At 54.9% G+C, this 26,265-nt stretch overlaps 1 protein-coding gene across 1 annotated transcript; it reads right to left on the reverse strand.

Annotated features, from left to right (window-relative positions):
* Positions 1-1,572: 1,572 nt before the first annotated feature.
* Positions 1,573-16,289, reverse strand: LOC125435429 (protein 4.1-like). Its single transcript, XM_048501629.1, has 3 exons — positions 15,825-16,289; positions 5,637-5,933; positions 1,573-1,662 (listed from the first exon to the last, which is right to left on the reverse strand). The coding sequence occupies exons 1-3, from the start codon at positions 16,284-16,286 to the stop codon at positions 1,573-1,575; spliced, it is 849 nt and encodes a 282-aa protein (XP_048357586.1). The 5' UTR covers positions 16,287-16,289.
* Between the last annotated feature and the right edge of the window lie 9,976 nt (positions 16,290-26,265).

The following is a 26,265-nucleotide window of genomic DNA, read 5'->3' on the forward strand; positions in this document are numbered from 1 at the left end:
CAAAGGTGCCATCATAAGTCCTTGTGGGTCCCGCATCTCTCAGTTGGGCCTGGCAGCCACCACTGCACAACTGGGACATAATTTTTCTAGGTGGAAGCTACAAGGAGGAGGAAAGGAAGGATAGCTGAGAACTGGGAAAGATAAAGGTTGATATGTGGGAAGGACAAAAGGAACCAGGAAAAAGGCTATGGAAGCTTTCAGTGGAATGAAACAGTGGAAGAAAGGAAAATGAGATCTCCCCCCACCCCCACACTATTTATTGTCAGTCACCTTCTTGTCTTCCCACACTTTCTAATAGTTATTCTGTGGAAGTGCTCTTGAATTTTTTAGTTTTTTAATTCTTATAAGAGCTTACCAATAAAAATTGTTTCAGATTGAATTTGAGAAAGTCTGGGAGGGTTGGATTTTAAGAACATTTTCATTGCATAGTCAGAAAACTACACGAGTAATTTGTCTGATTGAAAAGGCGAATGATCACAGCCAGTTTTTTGGGCCCTTGCTGGGTTTTTGCCCAGGTTCATTTTAAGGGGTTTCCTGACTGTGGTTTTAGCTCTTAACAGTAATATCGACCATGCTTGCAGAAAAAAGGATTCCTGTGCTTTTTTATTCTTTTATGTTTTATGAATGTGTCTTTTTACAAAATTGTCTTTTTGGTTCTTTTGTCCACTACAAACTGAAACTTTGTTTTGGCATTATGCTTCTAATAATCAAAGTGATTTGGGATTGGGTTGCAACCTGTTGGGAGCTATTTAAAACATCTGTTCAAGTTGAAGGTAATGATAGCTTGGAGGCCCAAGTTTCTGGTAGATAGAAATGTCAAAGTGCTGGCATAAACTTTTCTGGCATTTGGCATCTAGATATTTTTGCTGAATTTAGGGTGACAATGTAAATCTTCCCTAGTAGTACTGATTTTTTAAAATACCTTTTAGATGTTGCATTATTGACTCAGAAAAGGAAGTCATGCCTTCAGTTTGCAAAACCTGAGCGAATCTGTTAACAATTTGAGATTATTTACTTTATGGGGCCACCACAGAAGCAGCTTGATGGTACTTAACACATACATACACACTTTAATATCAACATAAACCTCTACATGGAATAGGTAGTATTTTAAATATGGAATAGGTAGTATTTTAAATATCTGAAGATTCAATGAATCTGCAGTCTGTCTTCTGTAATCCCATGTTCTTCTTTTAAAAAGAAAAAAGGTATTTTATGCTGTGTTTTCACTGGTTGCAGTTTCCCCTCCCCTTTTCTCTTCCTGTTTTGTTTTTGCCTTTAACTACTCTTATATAAACTGTGGTGGCTTGCTTGTGTGTCTTGGTTAATGCTTCCTGTTTGGGTTAGTATCTTGGAAACCATTTATATTTTTTTTAAATGAAAACTGCAGATGTTGTCAGGACATGTGCTATATTTGGAAAGACAAGGGTGAGTGAAAAAATTTCCTCAGATTTTCATAGCATATGCCCCCCCTCCATTTATCTGCCTGTCAACATCTGCATTGGAGGTTCTTTTAAATAAAGTCAAGAATAGCAAGCATTTCCCAGTTGAGTGTTTTTAATACAAAATGGATCAGAAGCCTAATAGGGCAGCTGGAGGGGGGGAGGGCAGCAATTCTTTGGGGAAATCTTCATCAGCTGTGTCTGAACTGGGAGGGAGGTCCTAAAGGGGGAGGGAAATGCAGAGTTAATGGTAAGAACAAAGAGAAAAACAAACACAAGGTAGGGTGGGGAGTGATGAATGGCTAATGAAAGAGAACTGAACTATAGTAGTAATTCAAATGCAGAGATGCGTAAATTAGATTTAGTTTAACATGAAGTAGTCTGAGTTGACACAACAGATTGATGTGGAGAGTTTAGTGTGGGAATAAGATTTGATTCTGCGTCTGAGTTCCTTTTTAAACCATCCGATGTACCTTATATGGATGCCATTCACCCTTGTCTAATGAATGGTAAACTGTTTCTGTTCGTTTTGTTTTTTACTATTGGAAGCAGTTTTGTCAGCCAGTTGTTGAGCTTGTGAGTTTGATCCTCAGTATTGCTATACTTGGATGGTGTGCTTTTATAGTGTGTCAAATAGTGAACAGCTTTTTAGAATGACTAAATATCATCCAAAACAAGAGAACTTGAATGTGATTGGCTGTAATATTTTATCCAGTATACTGCAGCAGATGAGCCAGAGTGCAAGCTGTTTTTTAAAAAAGGCGAGAAGATCAGGTATAAAGCCGCAGCAAGACTTGTTTGCATTTGCTTACTTCAGGTCTGAATTTCTACTTGTGACATAAGCCTAGGATTTTTATCACATGTAAAAGCAACCTACAGTGTTGTGTTTTTCCTTGCTTGTTCATACTAATGACACAGTCATGTACATCTGCGGTAGAATATCTGTAATCATTTTAGTTGCCTGTCCTTGTTACAAAGGAAATAGATGTTCTACTGATGCTCAGCTTCATTGGCAGAATGATGTATGACTGCACTGGATCAAGAGTTCAATATTCTAGTTTACGGCACATGTGAAAATAAGCACTCCTTCCAACAATTGTATGGCTTTGATGTGGACAGGCAGAAGGGGCCAACATAATTATTGTGCTTGTTGAGTATGCACTGTACCAGAGAGCATCAGTGGGATTCCTAATGGCTGAATAATTGAAACACAGGGGTCATTTTTCCCCCTGAGCAGAAATGCACAAATGTTAGGAGATGGCTAATCAGGCTGTTTTACAGTGCAATCTATTTCTTCTCTTCTTGTGATTTGTTTTCTATATTCTTTAATCTTAAAAAGAATGTCCATGTAAAATGATTACCTACAAGGGAACACGGAACACAAGCATGATCAAGTGTAATCTTGAGGACCTATAAACATGATTGTACAGTTAAATTTTGTTCATTGAAGGACAGTTGCTTTCACACGTCTCAGACAGGTTGGTTGAAAAATTATAATAGGATCCAACAACTGAACGGTGCAGATTTGCTGTGATTATTTTTCATCTTTCTGCCAGGTAATTTTTGTAAAAATTACACAGCAGTATGTTTCACATGGGAATGGCTGACTGAAAGATCCATTAGGCCCTGCAATCAAGACCAGTGTGACTAACAAATCAGATTTCCTCCCCCCCACCCGAAACGGTTGGAAATTATTGTGTAAAAAGGGGGGATAAACATATAAAGATACAAAGTGGTATGTGTAAATGCTCAGTAGTTTCAAAGGCTGGATCAAGGAATTTTTGTCAGTCCTTTAATAATTCAAAACACAAACACTATACAGTGGATATTTGAATAGTGTTTGAAGTGTAAATGAGCACATGTGTGTGTTACATTTCGTGCTCCCTTCCCCCACCCCAAATAATAAAGACAATAATGTTCTTTTCACTGCCTCTGTTAGTGGATTTGAATACCTAGTGGGGAGGATAGACAGGACATTACTTGGTGAAGCAAGTTATTCATTTTGTAGGGTATGAATGATTTTAAGGAAATTTTTTAGTTTAATAAGCAAGAGCATAGGGCTGAAATGAGCACTAACATTTAAGTTTGGTGGTGGTTGTGGAAAGGTCCATCAAGTTGCAGCCAGCGATCTTGTAGGGTTTTTGAGGCAAGAGACTTTGGAGATGATTTTCCAGTGCCTGCCTCTGTGTAGCAATCATGGACTTCATTGCTGGTCTCCCATTCATCCAAGTACTAACTACTAATTAGGGCTGACCCTGCTTAGCTTCTGAAATCTGATAAAATTGGGCTATCCAGGTCAGGGTGACATTTAAGTTTACGGCTTCGTAATTTATTAAGTGAAACATTTTGATCAGCTTTCTTGCTCTGGGGGAATCCCTTGGCTGGTGGCCTCAGTGTCTGGTCATGCCCTTGTGTGGTAATAATGCTTTCTCTCAAGAAAGGTTCACTTCTCTGTCACCTTTAAGGTGCCTGGTGAAATTTGATCTGTTTGAACTTTTTATCATAAGGGGGCGTGTTTTCTTCTCTTGCTCAGTATTTTTCTACTGATTCTCTGTGTTACTTTGTAAAGTTACATCTGAGACTTCATGTTAGCTGATTGTAACAAATTAATTACATTTTGGTTCTTTTGGATGTTCTTTTAAATTACTATATGGTACAAATGTAAGAACAGACTACATAAATCCATTATTAAAATCCTTACTAATGAACTGAGATAAAGTCCAATACAAGCTATCTGTAAAGATTACATCAATAGCTATTATCATTTTACAATAAAAATTCAAGATAAAATGACACTCAGGAATTTATTATTTAGGGAAAGGTTTGGTTGAAGTATGGATTTTTTTACAAATGGAGAGTGCTCATTATGCTGGCATTTATGAATCTAGATGGGCAGGAAACACGGTTTTCCAATGTTAACATTTTCAAATTAAATATGAGTCTAAAAACAGTTTTGGGTAAATAATTTAACTCTTTCAGATAACAGTGTTTAAAACATGGTTATAAGTTGGTCATAAAGCTGAAGTATTCATGAAAGTATGAAGGATGGGATAGGATGGGATAAAAATATGAAAAATAAATAAAATATGAAATATGGAAAAATAAATAAAGTACTCATGTCAAATCAAGCCATGCAAAGCAATTCCTATGGTATGAAATAACCAACCATATCTCTTCCATTACTTTTACACATGAAAATGATTATCTGCTCTAGGTTAAAGCTTTATATCAGTGGTTCTCAACCTGTGGGTCGGGACCTCTTTGGGGATTGAACGACCCTTTCACAGTGGTCGCCTAAGACTCTCTGCATCAGTGTTCTCCATCTGTAAAATGGATAAATGTTAAGGTTGGGGGTCACCACAACATGAGGAACTGTTTTAAAGGGTCACGGCATTAGGAAGGTTGAGAACCACTGCTTTATATAGATCAGGGGTAGGGAACCTGCGGCTCTCCAGATGTTCAGGAACTACAATTCCCATCAGCCCCTACCAGCATGGCCAATTGGCCATGCTGACAGAGGCTGATGGGAATTGTAGTTCCTGAACATCTGGAGAGCCGCAGGTTCCCTACCCCTGACCTAGACACTGTTCCCTTTGACCTCTTAGCCTCACCACCCTCACAAGTCGCCTGTTGTGGGGGAGGGGGGAGTAAACTGTAAGCCACTTTGAGATTCCTTATAGCAGAGAAAAGCAGGTTAGGTAAACCAATTCTGCTTCTTCTATTAGCTGAAGTAGACTGCTTGGAGCCCAGGCAGATGGCTTGACACATGAAGTGAAAGCAACAAAAAAAACCCCTAAAAGATATACCGGTAATCATGCAATCTGGAATAAAAATAAAATAAGAATTCTGGTCCTATGAAGATGCTGACTTTGATCCACAGCACTTTGGTCCAAAAGTTTCTTTGGGGGGGGGGGGGGGGGGAGGGAGGAGAGACTGACTTCCATATATTCAACAGTGAGCAGGTAGGTGTCCAATCACACTAAGTCTTTCTCAAAGGGCCTCCTCATTTCTGATACGGGCGGGGGGTGGGAGAGAAAAGTGGTCCCCCCATGATGTTCTGGCCACAGGCTGATCACACTCTACAATGCTTGTTAAGAGGCAAGAACATTCAAAACTTTTCCTCCACTCCTTCATGACAGGTGCACCACAGCATGGCCCCACTTCAACAGAAGTACTAATCCTAGCAAACATAACTTTAATATTTTGTGCTTCCAAATACAGAAATACACTTACATCCACAGAACACTCAAAAATGGTGTCATCCAGCAAAGAAACCTTGCAGTGCATGCTGTTTCTGGGTCTCCTTGCTGTCTTCTGAGCACCTTTTATTTCTTTGTCTGATTTTGCCTTGTTCTCTTTTTTCTCTTCTGTATTACAGCACTCTGCTTGCTCTTCTCCTTCCTTAATCTCCAATTCTCTGTTCTCTGGATCTTGATCGGGATCCTGATCTTGATCTTGATCCTGGTCTTCTCTTCTATCTTCCTGAGCAGGCTGAAACCAAAGATCAGAAACCTAGCATCACAACAGATAACTGATACACAATGTTTAGAGCACCTGTGTAAATATACTGTATGCAATTGTCTCCATTTTTTTCATCCCAATTCTCTTGTCAGTATGGGAACGCATGCAGTCAGACACAAAGCAACAATCTCAGCTTCACATCTGACTGTGTGTCTTCCCATACTGATGAGAGAATTGGAATGAAAAAAGAATATTTCATATACATTTTGGAACTAAAATTACATGCACTCGCAAGCAGGACTCAAATGGTACTCTGAAGACCTGGAAGTAGAGGTGGGATCCAACCAGTTTTCACCACTTCTCTAGAATTGGTTACTAATTTTTTCTGAGTGCCGAGAAGGGGTTACTAAAGCAACCTCCCTGCCCAATAGGGACTGGAGGTGCGTGTGTGCGGCGCCGCCACTGTTTTAATCCCACCACCATCGGAACCTGTTATTAAAATTTTTTGATCCCACCACTGCCTGGAAGACTGAATGAACCACGAAACAGGCTCAGAAGTTTAGAGTCCCTTCAAAACCAGCCTTATGTATATTTGTTACACATATCTTGGTTATTCATTGTAGTCGACCCACGCGGTCAGCGTAAGAACGAGACGAGACGCGGAGATAACATCTGGTGGAGATCGCCAGCAGCGGGAGACCGGAGGTCCGTGTTCCTAGCGAGTCTCCCGCCTGCCGGTTCCTGGCACCTTTTATTGTTACTCTACCGGGGGCGTGTAGGAGGGAGGGCTGGGGGGAGTTCCGGGAGAGCTGAGGTCGAGATCATCATGTGATGTATGATCTCATCTGGCTACGCGGCGAGGGAGCCGTGACGCTGCCTGGAGCCTAATCCTCACCTGGGGCAAGCACTTCATTGTCCCTACCGTGATTGAGAGCCAGACAGTCCACGCACCCGCGGATCTCATGGGGATGAGGAGTGGGGGTGCGCGATGATCGGGCAAGGTCGCGAGGGTCCGCTATTACGCCCCAACGTTTTACTACGGGTACTGCTGGGTCGGCGCACTACTTACATCTCCTCCTCTTTACATTTTAGAAAACGGGGCCAAACGCTGGCGCGGGCGATTTAAAGGGACGCTTTGTCCTCCGCCGCTTGGTCAAGCTACAAGCTGCTTGTGCAACATTAGAATTTGCTGCGGGTAAGGGAAATGAAGCCTTACAGGCAATATTAGACACGCATTGAATGAAACAAGATCCGATAACAAGGCACAATAATCAAACCAATGCAGAGCTGTACAATAGCACTCAACCATCCTCCCGGCAGCCAGCTCCAGAGGGCTGACCACCAATGGGGCAAAACATCACACTTCAGATTAGATACAACTTCTTGCAACTCACGACCTTCATGTGGGATCAACTGGGAATTATCAGAAAGATTAAACAACACATATTATGTACATTCTCACAACCTTGGTGATGTAACAACAACAAATAATCAATAGCGCACGCATTGTCTAGGGTCGCTTTTTTGACGGTTCCTGCCTGGAGGCCAGGCATCCAGATGCGGAGGTAGAATTGATGGACTTCAAGAAGGGCACAGGCCAGCCGCCAATAGTCTTAGTGATTGTGGTGTGAAGCCGGTCCGACTCCCCACCAGGGAAGTAGCTTAGGAGACGCAATTCGCTTCGAGGCTTTTACCGCCCTACAGGAGGGGTCGAAAGGCAGGGCTGGATGGGCGGGCGGCGGGGCGTCCGGCTCCCGGTGGAGCCTGGGTAGGATACCGGTGAGGCGACTGAGGCAGCAAAGAGTTCGCAGGAGTCGGGCTGGAATGTATTAAACGCTCTCCCCAGGTCCAGAACCAGCCCCTGGGGAGCAGGATGTTCAACACGGGGAATGTCCTCCATGTGTGTGCAGAAGTTCCAACCGGCCGCAGAGTCGACATCGGGCCCGGGTCGTTCCTTCCGCCGGCTGGCGCGGTGATGCGGCGAGGTGTTGGACTGGTTAGCGAATTTTGGTGACAAGGGAAAGAGCCAGCCGGAGGGTTTGGACGACGGTCCCCAGTCGGCCATAGAATATCTGATGGATGAGGCATCATGAAGGGTTCAGCCCAGACTCCGCTTAGGAAGTCTCCGGTGCTTTGCAGACGGGAGCAGGAGCTTAACAGGCTCCCCGAATTCTGTGGGTACTGCCCAGGCAGAAAGATGAGACGCTGCAGCGGCAAAAGCAAACTGCTCCCAGATGTTGGTCTGGTGAAAGCTTGCTGTGGGTGGCCGACGCCGCCGCAGTGGAGGCAGCAGAGCAGGCAAAGGATGGTGGTCGCTGAGTTGGTGGTGATGATCGCAAAGAGAGCTGCACAGAGGTTCTCGGGCGCCTCGGGTGGTCTTGCCACAGCAGCGAAGCCTGGGCTGGTGGGTCGCCTTCGGACGCCTCCCCAGGTCATCATCTGGCCTTAAGCGCTATGACGGGCGTCTCGCTTGGGATCGCTACGATCCTTCAGAGAGAGATGCCCATCTCCGGGATGGGGTTGGTTTCCTCCTGTTTCATTCCATGGTTGGCCTGTCATGGTGAATCGGAGATCCACGGAGCCTGTAGGAAGAGGGACTGAGGAAACACACCCCCCCTTTCCCAGGTTACGGGCCGGGTCTCGCCCAGGCTCAGTTCTAGATGGATGGCGTGGGAGATTGGATCGAAAGTTAGTGTTTAGATTTAATATGGAAGGAAGAAGGCTTGCATTGCAAGGAAGAAGGCTTGTTTTGCAGCCCGTGAAGGTTGCTTTAATGTAACTCTTCCTGGGGCCGCCACCCTCTTCTTTAGTTGTTTGACAGGGAGGGCAGGAGGTAGGCGACCCCTGGCGGAATTCGGCCGAGCCGCCATCAGCGGCCAAGGGTCCGAGCCTCGAGGGGAAGCGGCCTGTGCAGTCCTGGGGATTGTGGGTATGCATGCTTAATCAGCAACACAAAGGGGGCTTTACACCTTTTGGGGATGGGTGCATCCGGGGAATGAAGCAATCAGGCTTATCAGAGTGCAAATTCTCAAGCATACACAAAGGAGCAGCGAAGGGGGCTTTGCAAGGGAGCTGCACTTATCGCGACCTTGGTGGCTAATGCTGGAAGCTGGATGGTGCTAGATTTTGTGGATCGAATTATCTGGGGAATTCGTTACCGCCGAGACCGGGCCCTATAGCGGCCTCGCCAAAGGCCTGAATAAGTCAGAAAACTCGAGAGCAACCTTGTTAAAGGTGCTCAAACCGGTTTATGGGTGAATCGGTGCCGCAGCACTTCTAGCTTAGGCCCGTCCGACAGTGCTGCGTATCGTGGACGGGCTCCAGATTTTAATCCAGGGAGGCCAGTCAGGCCAATTGGCCTCCCCGCTTCACTGGTCGGGGTAAAAAATAGAAGGAGAAGAGGAGGGGAGAGGGAAACAGTTTTCCTGTGGGAGTTAAGAGGCAGTTTTAGCGTACTTGATTGAATCAATGATCCGCGGGATGGCTTTACCCATCCCAGACCAGAGCCGCTTTTAACCTGACCTGGCGAGGTCTCTTCCCAGAGAGATTGACATGGATGTCTAGAACGATGGGCGACTGTGAGCTGCCGCTTCGAAATCCTGGCCATGGACCGTGAGCTGGCGGATGTCCGCCTCGCTCTGTCTCCCCACCCCTGTGATGCGGGTAAAGCCCGTCGCCACTGGTCGGGCCACACTCGCCGCTCTTGATGACGGTGACATCAGCCGTGTCCACTCAGGCTCCTTGAACTACATCCTTCTGCCATGGCGAAGCGCCCAGATATGGACGGGAGCTCCGATAGGGCGCCTCCACCGCTTCGCGACGGTGGTGGGCTGCTTTACATGTTGGCTGCTGGGGCTCGTAGCTCATTGGGTCGGCAGCGGGTGTTTATGCAAGAGACCAGCTGAGCGCAGCTGGCCCGGCAGCCCTGTGATATCGGTCCAGACCCGGAGGTGGATGGTCCTTAAGCGCGGAGTCGATCACTCCGGGACGATGAACAATCCCTGTTCGCCGCAGAGGCTCTTTTGGCAGCACTTTCAGCCCAATTGTCCCGTAGGGATGGCCTCAGCTATACTGAGTTGGGGCTTACAAGAACCCTCGCGGGGAACTTAAAGGAGATGGCCAGGCGCATGCAGCCAGATGCCACGAGAGGGGGGGCGGTCGGCAGGGCCCGGGCGCTTTGGGTCTGCCTCTAGTACTCTCCTTGGTCCTTGGTTGGGGAGACTTCCTCGGGCGGAGCTCTCATCGGCAGTCGCCTCTCCAATGGAAGCCCTTCTGGCAACGCGGGCACCGGTTTTGTGCGGCCTTCCTCTGGGGAGGACCCTCCATCGGGTTGTGGTGGCCCCCACCGGCTGCCTACACTCCCTTCGAAGTGTCCGGTCTCGCGAAAGTTAAAGCAGTCATCCTGAGACTGTCTCCCCGCCGTGGAGAGGCTTCGGGCGAGAGGTTAGCTTGGTGATGAGGACCCAATGTCCTGGCAAGCCTTAAGCATGTCGCTGGGGTTCAGGATTTTGCCTAGGCCCGGATTGTCCCGCGCACTCCATGGAAGCGCTCGCTGGTACATTTATGAGCCTCGCTTTGGGCCTCCTCGCCATCTACCCGCCTCTGAGCCGCCTCTGGAGCCTGTTTACAAATCCAGCATTGTGGCTCTTTGGGCTTTTGCATGGATGGAAAGGAGAAACTCTGGGTTGGCTGGTCGGGCATTGGGGATCACGGATAAATGCCTTTATAGGCGACTCAGAGGCGCATCAGAAGGGTGGCCCTTCAGCAAGGACAATCTGATCGCTGGGATTGGCGAAGCATCGTAAACCGCAGTTGAGCGGGCGGTAGGCTGTTTCAGAGGTGGCTGCTGCTCTGTTGAAGCATTGCTGGCGAACTCACTTTCCCAGACTACAAACTGGGCGCAGGGCTCAGGAGCATGCGAAGGTGGTTTTCAGTCATCTGGAACCATTAGGTGGTTCCTTTACATGGCTTCCCAGCATGCCTCTCACGTGAGGGGCTAGTGACTCCTACGCCCCAAGATGCTTTATGGAGCCGTGAGGATATTATAGCCAGGGGCTTTGTACCGACAACCCTAACCATGCCATCCTCCCAGTATCTGTGAAGTGGATGGGGCACACCGCAAGAATATATCGAGATCGCCTTCCCGCTCAGGGTTTCTTTCTTCTGCAGATCGCGGGCTACCGCTCTGGCGAAAGAGTTTTTTGAAACCCAGCCATTACGCGGGCGCGCTTCGACGGAGGTGCAGTGGCTTCGGAAAATGAAGGCGGAGCAGGGGAGGGGCGGCCATTGAGCCGCTGGGAGAGTTTGGTCGGGTGAAGGGTTTTGCGGGGGGGTAGAAGGAGCACATGCCCAATTTAGTAGATACAGAGAAAATCTCCGTTGGAAATTGAAGGTGAAAGACTGAAGTAGGGCGCTTCCTACATGCGGGAGCCAGAGGTCTGGTCTGCAGGCTGATGGGCGAAGCAAAACATTGCCTCCATCGCCAGCTAGCAGCTACTATCGGGCGCTACGTAGGTTCTGCAGCGTAAGAGTGCGCCCGGCGTTTCTCCAGTCCTTAAGATTCTACGTCCCCCCCTCTGATACCATGGACACCGAGCTTCAATCTCCTCAACTAATTTGCGCAGCCTCTCTTCTTAATGGGACTCCCTGCCGCATTCTCGGCAACGCTTTCAGTTCGCCAACGTTTGTCATAAGCCCTGCTTTTGCAAGCTCTATACTCACCGGGTGTTCCGGCTGGACGAGAGTGTCCTAGGGGACGCTGCGGTTCTGGATGCGCTCATCCAGAGGACAGGCGATACCGAACGGGTGGTCTCCTGGATGATACCGGATCCAGCTGACTTCGTATCGCTGCCCTTCCCCAGGCGCACGGTGAGCAGGGTGGAGGTTCGAGGATCTCCCTGGCTTCGCAATTCAGCTTAGGGTCGCACTCCACGCTGGGTCAGCGTAAGAACGAGACGAGACGCTGGAGATAACATCTGGTGGAGATCGCTAGCAGCGGGAGACCGGAGGTCCGTGGTTCCTAGCGAAGTCTCCTGGGCCTCGCCGGTTCCTTGGGCACCTTTTATTGCTACTCTATCGGGGCGCAGGAGGGAGGACTGGGGAGTCTCCGAGCTGGAGGTCGGAGATCATCAAGTGTGATGCATGATCTCATCTGGCTACTGCGGCGAGAGAAGATGCATTGCTCTGAGCCTAATCCTCACCTGGGGCAAGACCATTGTCCCTAAGTGTGATTGAGCCAGACAGTTCACATGACTAGTGCGACTCCATGGTGGGGACAGGAGTGGGGCGCGACAAGCATACCGGTAATAAGTAGGCTTGGCCCCAGTAACGTTCTACTACGGTACTGCTGGGTCGGCAGTGCACTACTACAATTCATATCTGTTATTTATATAACAGTGTGGACTTTGTTTGGATCCTTGTGTGAATGTCTACTCGCATATAATTTGTAATGTTGAACTCACTGGTGTGAATCTTGACTATGTTGTTTTTATTAAAACTACTGTGTTCATAGGTATACAGATTATTAATTTACCATGCAGTTCAGGGTGTCCAACTCTAGCCCTCCAGATGTTCATGGACTTCAGTTTCCATCAGCTCCTCCGAGCATGGTCACTGGCATGCTGGCAGGGCTGATGGGAATGGTAATCCATGAACATCTGGAGGGCCAGAGTTAGACACCCCTGGTGTAGCCCATTATAGTTTGGATTGTATTTGGTGGCATTTTTTCCAGTATAACTGACTTTTTGAGTTTGCTGAGGTCAAAGTCAACTCATTGGTCAATGTTACCAACTGACTCAACTACCATTAGGGTATCATCTGATAGTAAAAACAGGAGTAAGACTCCATGATCACCAACTCTGCAGGACACACAGAAATTTAATTTGGCATCTGACATCTACCCTGCACTAAAATTATAATCACATTTAAAAACTGACTGTTTTGTTTACACAAAACTTGCAAGTGTTTAGGCTATCCCTGTATTTCCAGGATGAAAGCCAAAAACAAGTGTAGTCATGTTTTCATTTGCATTAAATTGCCAGCTACAAATAATAGACAAGAACAATTTAGAATTTAATGCCATTGTTTCACAATTATTAACTAATTCAGGGTTTGGTAATTAGCACAAGATTATTTCTTTGTTCTACATAATCAATGCTTTAAATAGTCTATGGAGAAGTATTTTTACTGCTAGTTGTTCAGCCCAAAGCTCACAAGAAGCTGATTGCTTAAAAAGGAATATTTTTACATTACCAAATCCACACCTGAAAGAAGGGCACAGCATCCATAATGTTCTTGCTGTGCTGTTCTCCTATAAAAATGTATACAAAGTCCTTGTAGCTGCTGTAATTTTGGTGCTTCCACTGCTACTTGTTAGTCAGCATTCTCCTGCCACAGAGGTCTGTCAGTGTCCCATGTCAGGAAAAACAATCTACTGTTACTTGGCTATGAGAAATCACTCACAAATAACATTAATATGGATATTACTTCAACAAATTTTATGCACAACCATGCTGATTTTTTTACTTTTATGATGCATGATAGTATTCGTAGCGGTTTTAATATATTTTATTAAAATTAGCACATAAAGTGATAAGCACACTTGTTTAATCCCTACAGGACAATACTATGGACGGGGAGGAGCTGAATAGAGTTGTGGAGCCAGTGTGGGGCTGTGCTGGCACGTTTGCCCCTTCTGCACCCCTGTTGGCAGAAAGGGCAAAGGCGCTGGGAGTCAGCTGCTGACACAGAGCTACGCTGGAATCCAGCTGGATGCCAACACAGGCATTATCAGGGATGGACCCAACATTAGTCGGCTTCAACCCCAGCTTTGTAGGCAGTTCTGCCACAGCCCAGGGCTTGAGTCATGCCACCCTTTTGTAGCGTAAGTCTGTTTAGCCCTATAAAGGGCTTTCTGTCAGTGGATGTTTAAAAAAAAATTCTGCCATGCACTGGCAGTAAGCCCTCTGGAGGTGGCAGGGTAGCATGGCAACGGTGCCATCCTTAGCTGCCTTGGGCTGTGGGTTGGGCTGAAAGCCTTTTCTTCAAGGTGATGTTAACAACATGTCAGAAAGTCTGCAATGCTTTTGTTATTTCACAAACTATGTGTGAGCACCCCTCTGCCAGCCACCCATACAAGGTAGGCCACCTTGGCCTCATTAGGACTCAGCTACCCTTCCGAAACAAACAAGATACACCGATGACTTCCATCAGGCAGTTAACTGCACTGTTGCAATCCTGAGCCCATGCACCACATCAACCTTCTCCCTTTTGCCCTGCCTCCCTTTTATCCCTCTCAGGAGGTTCCCTGCTCCAGCCTGCTAGTGGCTGGCAAGCTTTCTGTTGAGCCCTGATGACCTGGGACTGGTTCTTCAGATTTCCTGGCCCTCTTACTTGATTGCAGCCTGGCTGAGACTGTGTTGGCCGCACCCCACACTCTATAGCTGCAGGGAACTGCTGATTGCAGCTTGGTTAGGGCTGTGCTGCCTCTACCCTACCTAGAATTGTAGAAGCCTGCCATTGTTGCTTAGATCATCCCACCATATCTCTGCAGTTCCTCCCAGCTTCTGGTTTCCTAAAGGCCCCTGCTCCTTTTGGTAAGTTCAGGGATGGGGTTGCCAGTTGTGGGATGCTCCAGGGTTCCTGGGAGGGCATTTGTGACAAGGAGGGGGTCAAACAGGCTGCTGGACACTATGTAAAATAGTTGTTTAGGACAACTATAGTATAATGAAATGGTTCAGGAAGGCACATTTATAGGGAGAACAGGACTATATTCAGTGCCACTATTTATGCTATGTATTATCTGTCTGCTGTACATATCCTACTCTCACTGCACTGCTTTCTATTTTTGCAGTTCCATTTTCTGCACTGCTTGACATACAGGCTTAATGCTTTTTTGCACTGCTTCTACCTGGTGTAATCCTAGTCCTATGCCATTGCTTATTAGAACTCTAAAGATATGATCGCATTGTTTTATACTATGTAATCTATTCTGAGTATCAGTGAGAAAGGGGGGGTCTATATATAAATAAAATAAATAATAAATGGGCTGCACACCACGGCACTCATTTGACCCTAACGAAAAATGCTGACCCATATATGAATGCAATCTACCATAATTCCAAGGGTTATTTGAGCTGAGCTACTTCAAACTCATGTACACTTTCTACATTATGTGGGGCGGTGGTTCCCACTTTCTTTCCATGGTTTTCTCTTGATGATTTTGCTGTTACATCTGTCCATGGATTATGTTTAGTACCTTGCCTCCAAGAGGTCGCCAGAAACCACAGTTTGAAACGTATTTACTAACCCTGGTTTGGAGAAGTACCAAACATAGTTTACCAATTCAGATATTCCATTTGCAAAAACCAAGAAGCAAAGAAAGGAATGCCATGTGATCTAATAGTACATTTCCAAGCCTCAAAAACAAGATTTAGAGGACTGGTTTTCAAAAGCTGAATAGAGTCAGAGAGTACAGACACATATCAAGTTTTAAGTGACTGTCAAGGCTGAACGCATTTCTCATGAGCATCAGTTATCTAACCTTAATACCATAGACACTCCTATGGTACTCTGGCCTGAGTTAAAATGGTGAAAATAAAATTTGCAAAAACATATTAACATACTTAACCCTAAAACATACTTACATAGCAACTGCAAACATTCATCTTTACAAGGCTGCATTTTCTTTGTAACATCATATGTAGCAATGGTTTTATAAGGCTTCAGAATTCTTTTTTAAAACTCTTGATGCACATAGTGCCTAGAGGCACAGTTCACAGGTAGTATATGCCTCCTATGTAAAATTTACCAAGAGTGCTTACCTAGATTTTTGGATTCTTTAGCAGTTACAGATTAAGAATCTTCTTGGCTGTCTGATCTATTAACCAGCACTTAGCAAGACAAGAAATTAACTTTTTTTACCTGTGTTTCTGCACTGCTGAGTGAATGGAGGTCTAAAGATGGGTCAGTTCTGAGCTCAGGTTCAGGAGCTGCTATGGGAGCTTTCAGCAGAATCTCTTCATTGGGATCATTTCCTATTTCTGTGTCTTTCTGGCCTTCACCACTTTCTTTTGTTTCTGCTTCGTTGCCTTCTTCTTCAGAGACCTGAGATTTGGGCCTCTTAAGGAAGGATGAAAACAGGCGTGACAGACCCCGACTTTCGGAACTGCGCTCTTTGTTCTTGCTCTGGTCCTCCCGTGTGGGCGTATCACCATTGGATGTTTTCAGTTTCTTCTTGGATTGATTATCCCCCTCAGGTGCTTGCTGAGATGTTTTCTCTGAGGAGGCTTCTTGTTTTCCCGTTTCAGCAGCTACCTCCTCCTCTTTTGGCGGCTGCTGTTTTGGCGTCTCAGCCTCTGCCACTAAACTCTTTTCAGTTGTCATGTTGTATCTGTTTATAAAAATATAACCAAAGAAATCTATATATATATAAATCTATTAGTGGATTTTCTGCTGACAGGTAATCTCCCAAACTACTGGACCGATTGCTTTGAAATTTTCACACAATGTCGCATTTGCGTGCGGCCAGGTTTCCATACTGTTTCCACACCTCCTGTTGTGTACATGTTACAACTGTGCCAGTTATTGTGTACATGCCACACCTGTGACAGTTGGAACCACAGTTCTGTTCCGCAACAGCACCATCTGCTGGCCGTCAAAGCAACACCCTCTGATACAAGGGAAACAGCCATGCCTTCCTTGAAAACCACTGCCATCTGGAGTGAAAAAGATGTGGCCCGCCATCTGGACATGGCCCACCCACCCTAGCAGAGGAAGGGGAAGGTGAGGGAGGGTCCAGGGGTTTGCTGGACCAAGTGCTCTGAAATTTGAACACAACATTGCTCATGCCTCCCAGCGTGTTTTAAGCTACGTAATTGGCCTGCAAGGGAAGGGAGTGAAAAAGACAGGGTCCGCCACCTGGACATGGCCCACCCACCCTAGCAGAGGAAGGGGAATGTTAGGGAGGGACAGGGCGGGGTGCCATGCAAGGGAACGGGAGGGAGGGGAGGGAGGGGCCCCTTGGTGTGCAATGACACATGTTCGAACCGTTCGCTTCCCCTTTTCTTTCTTTTCCACTTCAACAGACTGAGCCACAGCAACGCGTGGCCAGGCCTGCTAGTTCTGTATAAACACAAAACTGTTGCAAGCCAGACAGTCACAAAGTTCAGACAGTGAGAGGGTACCTTTAATTTTAACCATCAAGTCACATCTGACTTATAACAACTTTTGGTGGGATTTTCAATGCAAGAGGTGTTTATAGCTTGCCATTGTTTGTCTGTACATCATGGCCCTGGTAGTTCTTGGAAGTCTCCCATCCAAATACTTGTCAGGGTCGATCCTGCTTAGCTTCTGAGATCTGATGCAACCAGGCTAGCCCGAACAATCCTGATCAGGTACTATACAGTTCAAAAAGCTCATTTGCTATCCAGGGCAAGCTAAGTAATAATATTTATATAGTGTGTTTCTGGCTTCTGAGACTTTGATGAATGACAATGCAATTCTAAAAACAGTTGTCTGGGAAAAAGCTGCACTGAACAGACTTGAGTAGGATCATGAGTAGGCCTGTTTAAGATTGCTCTCTAAACATATGCAATCACTACAACAGCCCTTTAACACAGGCCAGTAATATTATCCTCACATTGCAGATTGAGGACTGGAAAACAGGTGCTTGATGAGGGCTAGAAAACACTGGTTTACTTGAACCAGGAACTTCCTGAATCACAATTTGTATCTTTAGGAGCAACTACATTACACAATGAGGGCTGCAAAAATATACAGATGTAAACTTTTGCATGCCATATAGGAAGCTTGCATTGTAGAAAGGTATGGTATAAATTATTCAGTTGATTCATGTACACACACGTAAATAACTTACTACTACCTACACCTGGTCAAAATACTACACAGCTAACATATAATTTCATTCCTCTATAGTTTAAATCCTATAATTGACAATGTGGGTTTTCTAAAAAACTGGAAATCAGAAAATTTGCTGGAAAAAATGTCCTATGCAAATTTAAATATATAATTTGAATATTTAAATAACGTTAGCAAAGTTTGGCAAACACACTACATACGTATAAGGCCTGAGATTTGTTCAAGCTTCATAGCCACATCAAATATGACTGATCCACTGAACAACAGATCTGGCAACTACTTTTACAAATTTGGAGCAGAAAATTTCCAAAGGAAAATATTCTGTGGATAATTTTCCACCTCATATCACAGATACTAGAATCACTAATTTGAATTTTTTTAAATTTTACTATTCAAAATAATTTCTAATGGAACTTGTACAAAGGTTTAGCATTGCTGTTTCCCTCTAAATTAAAAATGAGAAATGGAATTTCAGTACCTATTTCCTGGAACAGCAAAAGTATTACCTGCCATATTTCATCTTACATTAAAAACCACTATTCAATCAAAATGCAAGTTCACAATCAGTTCTCTAAACAAGCAAAGCATCTTTAGATCCCTGACTAGATTAGCAGTCACTCTGGTTTATCAAACATTAAAAACTATTACTTTTTGATAATTATAGCTTAGCCAATAAACAAACCCTATAGTGAGAGCTAACCCCCCAAAAAATCATTAATTCTATGCTGCCAAAAAAGCAACTCTTGTTTACAGAAACATGGTTGCATTATAGTGCCATGCTTTGAGTTAACTAATTAAAGTGCAGAACTGGCATTCAGCACTACAGGAGGGGGATAGATGGGGAATCATTATTTTGTTTTTGGGCATTCAGCCAGAAGTACTACTAAGCCTGCTTTACACTGAGCACATGGGAAAATATAAATAAAAGAATCATGTTTTACAAACCACTTCAAACCACTGAAGTTGATAATGTGGAATGGGTTTATGAACAACTAGAGCCCCGTGCTTACTTTAGCTAGGTAAATAAGACACTCCCAGGAAGAGGGTGGGAGATTTCCCATTTTAAAATCAGGATAACAAAGCGGTTTTTGCAGAGCTGCCTGTTTATAGAGCCTGGTGTGTTTACAAGAATGCAGCTTTGCAACCAAGTTTTAGGTGGGGTTTGTTAGAGATGAATGTCTCCATCTCTTTCCTCTGTCTCCTAAGGAACTACGTCACAACTCCGCTTTGTACAAGGATGTCCTAGTGGCTTCAGCTAAATAAGCTTATCACAAAAAGCTGAGGATGTAGAGCTGAGCACGTACTAGCAGTCCTTTTACCTATGATATCTTTTGATTATCCTTTGTGTTGTTGCCCTGCATTAACAGAGAACAATTTTTTCCCCCAGGAGAGGTTCCAGGAAAAGAAAGAAGGGAAAGCTGAAGACAAGAAGGCAGATAATGGTCAGTTAGTTCTTGGATATGAAGGAGAGAAGGATGCAGGAAACAGGAGAGGTTAGGAGGACTTTCAGGAAAGTGAAAGAGGAAATAATGGGGGTGCATAACGTGAGATGCCCCACGCAAGTCTTTTTGCATCTCCTGTTAGTTAAACTTCATTTTGCAACTTGCCATGAAGACTTAGGATGAAATGTAATTTCAAAATTTAAATATGAAGATTATCAGTGCTTGCCCTTGCACTCCTCTAGCATATGTCTGAGGCAGACAAAATGTACTATCTATATCAGGGGTAGGGAACCTGCGGCTCTCCAGATGTTCAGGAACTACAATTCCCATCAGCCCCTACCAGCATGGCCAATTGGCCATGCTGACAGAGGCTGATGGGAATTGTAGTTCCTGAACATCTGGAGAGCCGCAGGTTCCCTACCCCTGCACTAGAGGAAAGCTTCAAATAATCAAGCAATCAAATGACATTTGGGATACAGCAGCTGGAATATCCTTGGTCGCTATCACAAAGGGGCTGTGCAAAATTGGTCTTGTTTCCTTAGAATGCTTCCAGACATTTTTTCTGAGAATAACAGCAAAGAATGAGAATAAAACAGGAAGTACTTAAAATAACTGCCATATTCCGAAATGCCATCACTGGTTCAGTACCTCAGTTAAGTATTCTGATCTGGAATAGCAGAGAGAGCTGCAACTTGGGTATCTGAATTGTGGATTCCCAGAGTTCCAACTCAAAGTGCTGAGAACCCACAAACATTGTGAACACAGATATCCTTAGCCCCTTCAAGTATTTTTTTTCTGAGATTCATAGAAACTTTCCTTTGAGTCTCTCAATCTTGAAAGGGCATTTTTCCATTCAAAAAAATTCAGATGCCCACAAAGTCATGTTTCAGATGTCCTCCGTAGTTTTCATAAACATCATGTAAATATAAATGGCATGCAAATATACAGCTGTGAGTCTTTCTATTTACACTTCATAAAGCTTGTTTTCTTCAACTATCCTTGATCCTCTCCATCTCATTTGCACTCATACACTGTCCTATCACACATTCCTGAGTCTTTTTTCATGTTTGTGCCCATGTCTGTTCTAATATAAAAACAGGTATGATTGTGCCACTTGAAACTGCAGAATCTTCACAGTTTACTTCGTACCTCTGTGTTCTGAGTGTCTGAAATGCCTAGCAACCTATTAATTTTTAATTTTAAAAGATCAGTCATTTGCCTTATATCCTCTAAAAACTCAAGCATTTCAATAGTTTGCCCAAAAAGTTCCAGATCGATATTTGTTCAGAATGTTTCCCTCAAAGCTGACAATTCTCACACGCATCCTGCATTAATAAATGAAGCCTTTTCCCCGACAGTATAGTTTGTATATCTGAACTTTTGTTGGGAAACGAAATGGGCAGGAAACTGTATTTATGTTATTTGTGCAAACACAGAATTTGGTCTGCCTTGGCATAGACTGAAATAAGGGGAGACACACAATTTTCATGTAAAGGCTTCATATTCAAACCTCAACAAATCTAGATAAAATGATGAACTGGCTGACCACCCAATACTAAACTAAGGCCCTTTCCGCACGGGCCATTTATGGTGCCCTGGGGACGGCAAAAACGCCGTCCCCAGGGAGCCATTCGCATAGGCGGCGCTGCTAAAACTGGGGGTGGGGGGGGGGGGTGGGGGGGGGGGGGGGGGGGAGTTGGGGGGTGGGGGGGGGGGGGGGGGGGGTTGTGGGGGGGGGCGCTTGGGGGGTGGGGGGGGGTTGGGGTGGGGGGGGGGGGGGGGGGGGGGGGGGGGGGGTGGGGGGGGGGGGGGGTGGGGGGGGGGGGGGGGGTGGGGGCGGGGGTGGGTGGGGGGGGGGGGGTTTGGGGGGGGGGGGGTTGGGGGTCGGGGGGGTGGGGGGGGGGGGGTGTGGGGGGGGGGGGGGTTGGGGGTTGGGGGGTGGTGGGGGGGGGGGGGGGGGGGGGGGGGGGGGGGGGGGGGGGGGGGGGGGTGGGGGGGGGGGGGGGTGGGGGGGGGGGGGGGTGGGGGGGGGGGGGGGTGGGGGGGGGGGGGGGTGGGGGGGGGGGGGGGTGGGGGGGGGGGGGGGTGGGGGGGGGGGGGGGTGGGGGGGGGGGGGGGTGGGGGGGGGGGGGGGTGGGGGGGGGGGGGGGTGGGGGGGGGGGGGGGTGGGGGGGGGGGGGGGTGGGGGGGGGGGGGGGTGGGGGGGGGGGGGGGTGGGGGGGGGGGGGGGTGGGGGGGGGGGGGGGTGGGGGGGGGGGGGGGTGGGGGGGGGGGGGGGTGGGGGGGGGGGGGGGTGGGGGGGGGGGGGGGTGGGGGGGGGGGGGGGTGGGGGGGGGGGGGGGTGGGGGGGGGGGGGGGTGGGGGGGGGGGGGGGTGGGGGGGGGGGGGGGTGGGGGGGGGGGGGGGTGGGGGGGGGGGGGGGTGGGGGGGGGGGGGGGTGGGGGGGGGGGGGGGTGGGGGGGGGGGGGGGTGGGGGGGGGGGGGGGTGGGGGGGGGGGGGGGTGGGGGGGGGGGGGGGTGGGGGGGGGGGGGGGTGGGGGGGGGGGGGGGTGGGGGGGGGGGGGGGTGGGGGGGGGGGGGGGTGGGGGGGGGGGGGGGTGGGGGGGGGGGGGGGTGGGGGGGGGGGGGGGTGGGGGGGGGGGGGGGTGGGGGGGGGGGGGGGTGGGGGGGGGGGGGGGTGGGGGGGGGGGGGGGTGGGGGGGGGGGGGGGTGGGGGGGGGGGGGGGTGGGGGGGGGGGGGGGTGGGGGGGGGGGGGGGTGGGGGGGGGGGGGGGTGGGGGGGGGGGGGGGTGGGGGGGGGGGGGGGTGGGGGGGGGGGGGGGTGGGGGGGGGGGGGGGTGGGGGGGGGGGGGGGTGGGGGGGGGGGGGGGTGGGGGGGGGGGGGGGTGGGGGGGGGGGGGGGTGGGGGGGGGGGGGGGTGGGGGGGGGGGGGGGTGGGGGGGGGGGGGGGTGGGGGGGGGGGGGGGTGGGGGGGGGGGGGGGTGGGGGGGGGGGGGGGTGGGGGGGGGGGGGGGTGGGGGGGGGGGGGGGTGGGGGGGGGGGGGGGTGGGGGGGGGGGGGGGTGGGGGGGGGGGGGGGTGGGGGGGGGGGGGGGTGGGGGGGGGGGGGGGTGGGGGGGGGGGGGGGTGGGGGGGGGGGGGGGTGGGGGGGGGGGGGGGTGGGGGGGGGGGGGGGTGGGGGGGGGGGGGGGTGGGGGGGGGGGGGGGTGGGGGGGGGGGGGGGTGGGGGGGGGGGGGGGTGGGGGGGGGGGGGGGTGGGGGGGGGGGGGGGTGGGGGGGGGGGGGGGTGGGGGGGGGGGGGGGTGGGGGGGGGGGGGGGTGGGGGGGGGGGGGGGTGGGGGGGGGGGGGGGTGGGGGGGGGGGGGGGTGGGGGGGGGGGGGGGTGGGGGGGGGGGGGGGTGGGGGGGGGGGGGGGTGGGGGGGGGGGGGGGTGGGGGGGGGGGGGGGTGGGGGGGGGGGGGGGTGGGGGGGGGGGGGGGTGGGGGGGGGGGGGGGTGGGGGGGGGGGGGGGTGGGGGGGGGGGGGGGTGGGGGGGGGGGGGGGTGGGGGGGGGGGGGGGTGGGGGGGGGGGGGGGTGGGGGGGGGGGGGGGTGGGGGGGGGGGGGGGTGGGGGGGGGGGGGGGTGGGGGGGGGGGGGGGTGGGGGGGGGGGGGGGTGGGGGGGGGGGGGGGTGGGGGGGGGGGGGGGTGGGGGGGGGGGGGGGTGGGGGGGGGGGGGGGTGGGGGGGGGGGGGGGTGGGGGGGGGGGGGGGTGGGGGGGGGGGGGGGTGGGGGGGGGGGGGGGTGGGGGGGGGGGGGGGTGGGGGGGGGGGGGGGTGGGGGGGGGGGGGGGTGGGGGGGGGGGGGGGTGGGGGGGGGGGGGGGTGGGGGGGGGGGGGGGTGGGGGGGGGGGGGGGTGGGGGGGGGGGGGGGTGGGGGGGGGGGGGGGTGGGGGGGGGGGGGGGTGGGGGGGGGGGGGGGTGGGGGGGGGGGGGGGTGGGGGGGGGGGGGGGTGGGGGGGGGGGGGGGTGGGGGGGGGGGGGGGTGGGGGGGGGGGGGGGTGGGGGGGGGGGGGGGTGGGGGGGGGGGGGGGTGGGGGGGGGGGGGGGTGGGGGGGGGGGGGGGTGGGGGGGGGGGGGGGTGGGGGGGGGGGGGGGTGGGGGGGGGGGGGGGTGGGGGGGGGGGGGGGTGGGGGGGGGGGGGGGTGGGGGGGGGGGGGGGTGGGGGGGGGGGGGGGTGGGGGGGGGGGGGGGTGGGGGGGGGGGGGGGTGGGGGGGGGGGGGGGTGGGGGGGGGGGGGGGTGGGGGGGGGGGGGGGTGGGGGGGGGGGGGGGTGGGGGGGGGGGGGGGTGGGGGGGGGGGGGGGTGGGGGGGGGGGGGGGTGGGGGGGGGGGGGGGTGGGGGGGGGGGGGGGTGGGGGGGGGGGGGGGTGGGGGGGGGGGGGGGTGGGGGGGGGGGGGGGTGGGGGGGGGGGGGGGTGGGGGGGGGGGGGGGTGGGGGGGGGGGGGGGTGGGGGGGGGGGGGGGTGGGGGGGGGGGGGGGTGGGGGGGGGGGGGGGTGGGGGGGGGGGGGGGTGGGGGGGGGGGGGGGTGGGGGGGGGGGGGGGTGGGGGGGGGGGGGGGTGGGGGGGGGGGGGGGTGGGGGGGGGGGGGGGTGGGGGGGGGGGGGGGTGGGGGGGGGGGGGGGTGGGGGGGGGGGGGGGTGGGGGGGGGGGGGGGTGGGGGGGGGGGGGGGTGGGGGGGGGGGGGGGTGGGGGGGGGGGGGGGTGGGGGGGGGGGGGGGTGGGGGGGGGGGGGGGTGGGGGGGGGGGGGGGTGGGGGGGGGGGGGGGTGGGGGGGGGGGGGGGTGGGGGGGGGGGGGGGTGGGGGGGGGGGGGGGTGGGGGGGGGGGGGGGTGGGGGGGGGGGGGGGTGGGGGGGGGGGGGGGTGGGGGGGGGGGGGGGTGGGGGGGGGGGGGGGTGGGGGGGGGGGGGGGTGGGGGGGGGGGGGGGTGGGGGGGGGGGGGGGTGGGGGGGGGGGGGGGTGGGGGGGGGGGGGGGTGGGGGGGGGGGGGGGTGGGGGGGGGGGGGGGTGGGGGGGGGGGGGGGTGGGGGGGGGGGGGGGTGGGGGGGGGGGGGGGTGGGGGGGGGGGGGGGTGGGGGGGGGGGGGGGTGGGGGGGGGGGGGGGTGGGGGGGGGGGGGGGTGGGGGGGGGGGGGGGTGGGGGGGGGGGGGGGTGGGGGGGGGGGGGGGTGGGGGGGGGGGGGGGTGGGGGGGGGGGGGGGTGGGGGGGGGGGGGGGTGGGGGGGGGGGGGGGTGGGGGGGGGGGGGGGTGGGGGGGGGGGGGGGTGGGGGGGGGGGGGGGTGGGGGGGGGGGGGGGTGGGGGGGGGGGGGGGTGGGGGGGGGGGGGGGTGGGGGGGGGGGGGGGTGGGGGGGGGGGGGGGTGGGGGGGGGGGGGGGTGGGGGGGGGGGGGGGTGGGGGGGGGGGGGGGTGGGGGGGGGGGGGGGTGGGGGGGGGGGGGGGTGGGGGGGGGGGGGGGTGGGGGGGGGGGGGGGTGGGGGGGGGGGGGGGTGGGGGGGGGGGGGGGTGGGGGGGGGGGGGGGTGGGGGGGGGGGGGGGTGGGGGGGGGGGGGGGTGGGGGGGGGGGGGGGTGGGGGGGGGGGGGGGTGGGGGGGGGGGGGGGTGGGGGGGGGGGGGGGTGGGGGGGGGGGGGGGTGGGGGGGGGGGGGGGTGGGGGGGGGGGGGGGTGGGGGGGGGGGGGGGTGGGGGGGGGGGGGGGTGGGGGGGGGGGGGGGTGGGGGGGGGGGGGGGTGGGGGGGGGGGGGGGTGGGGGGGGGGGGGGGTGGGGGGGGGGGGGGGTGGGGGGGGGGGGGGGTGGGGGGGGGGGGGGGTGGGGGGGGGGGGGGGTGGGGGGGGGGGGGGGTGGGGGGGGGGGGGGGTGGGGGGGGGGGGGGGTGGGGGGGGGGGGGGGTGGGGGGGGGGGGGGGTGGGGGGGGGGGGGGGTGGGGGGGGGGGGGGGTGGGGGGGGGGGGGGGTGGGGGGGGGGGGGGGTGGGGGGGGGGGGGGGTGGGGGGGGGGGGGGGTGGGGGGGGGGGGGGGTGGGGGGGGGGGGGGGTGGGGGGGGGGGGGGGTGGGGGGGGGGGGGGGTGGGGGGGGGGGGGGGTGGGGGGGGGGGGGGGTGGGGGGGGGGGGGGGTGGGGGGGGGGGGGGGTGGGGGGGGGGGGGGGTGGGGGGGGGGGGGGGTGGGGGGGGGGGGGGGTGGGGGGGGGGGGGGGTGGGGGGGGGGGGGGGTGGGGGGGGGGGGGGGTGGGGGGGGGGGGGGGTGGGGGGGGGGGGGGGTGGGGGGGGGGGGGGGTGGGGGGGGGGGGGGGTGGGGGGGGGGGGGGGTGGGGGGGGGGGGGGGTGGGGGGGGGGGGGGGTGGGGGGGGGGGGGGGTGGGGGGGGGGGGGGGTGGGGGGGGGGGGGGGTGGGGGGGGGGGGGGGTGGGGGGGGGGGGGGGTGGGGGGGGGGGGGGGTGGGGGGGGGGGGGGGTGGGGGGGGGGGGGGGTGGGGGGGGGGGGGGGTGGGGGGGGGGGGGGGTGGGGGGGGGGGGGGGTGGGGGGGGGGGGGGGTGGGGGGGGGGGGGGGTGGGGGGGGGGGGGGGTGGGGGGGGGGGGGGGTGGGGGGGGGGGGGGGTGGGGGGGGGGGGGGGTGGGGGGGGGGGGGGGTGGGGGGGGGGGGGGGTGGGGGGGGGGGGGGGTGGGGGGGGGGGGGGGTGGGGGGGGGGGGGGGTGGGGGGGGGGGGGGGTGGGGGGGGGGGGGGGTGGGGGGGGGGGGGGGTGGGGGGGGGGGGGGGTGGGGGGGGGGGGGGGTGGGGGGGGGGGGGGGTGGGGGGGGGGGGGGGTGGGGGGGGGGGGGGGTGGGGGGGGGGGGGGGTGGGGGGGGGGGGGGGTGGGGGGGGGGGGGGGTGGGGGGGGGGGGGGGTGGGGGGGGGGGGGGGTGGGGGGGGGGGGGGGTGGGGGGGGGGGGGGGTGGGGGGGGGGGGGGGTGGGGGGGGGGGGGGGTGGGGGGGGGGGGGGGTGGGGGGGGGGGGGGGTGGGGGGGGGGGG

This window comes from Sphaerodactylus townsendi, linkage group LG06 (genome assembly GCF_021028975.2).
Source record: "Sphaerodactylus townsendi isolate TG3544 linkage group LG06, MPM_Stown_v2.3, whole genome shotgun sequence".
NCBI lineage: Eukaryota > Metazoa > Chordata > Lepidosauria > Squamata > Sphaerodactylidae > Sphaerodactylus > Sphaerodactylus townsendi.

Excerpts from the sequence above, each read along its gene's own strand:
- LOC125435429 (XM_048501629.1), bottom strand. The coding sequence starts at position 16,286 with ATGACAACTGAAAAGAGTTTAGTGGCAGAGGCTGAGACGCCAAAACAG. Across the intron at positions 5,934-15,824 it reads TCAGCAGTGCAGAAACACAG|CCTGCTCAGGAAGATAGAAG; the intron begins GTAAAAAAAGTT and ends CTTTGGTTTCAG. Across the intron at positions 1,663-5,636 it reads TGGAAGCACAAAATATTAAA|GACCTCCCTCCCAGTTCAGA; the intron begins GTTATGTTTGCT and ends CTCCCCCTTTAG.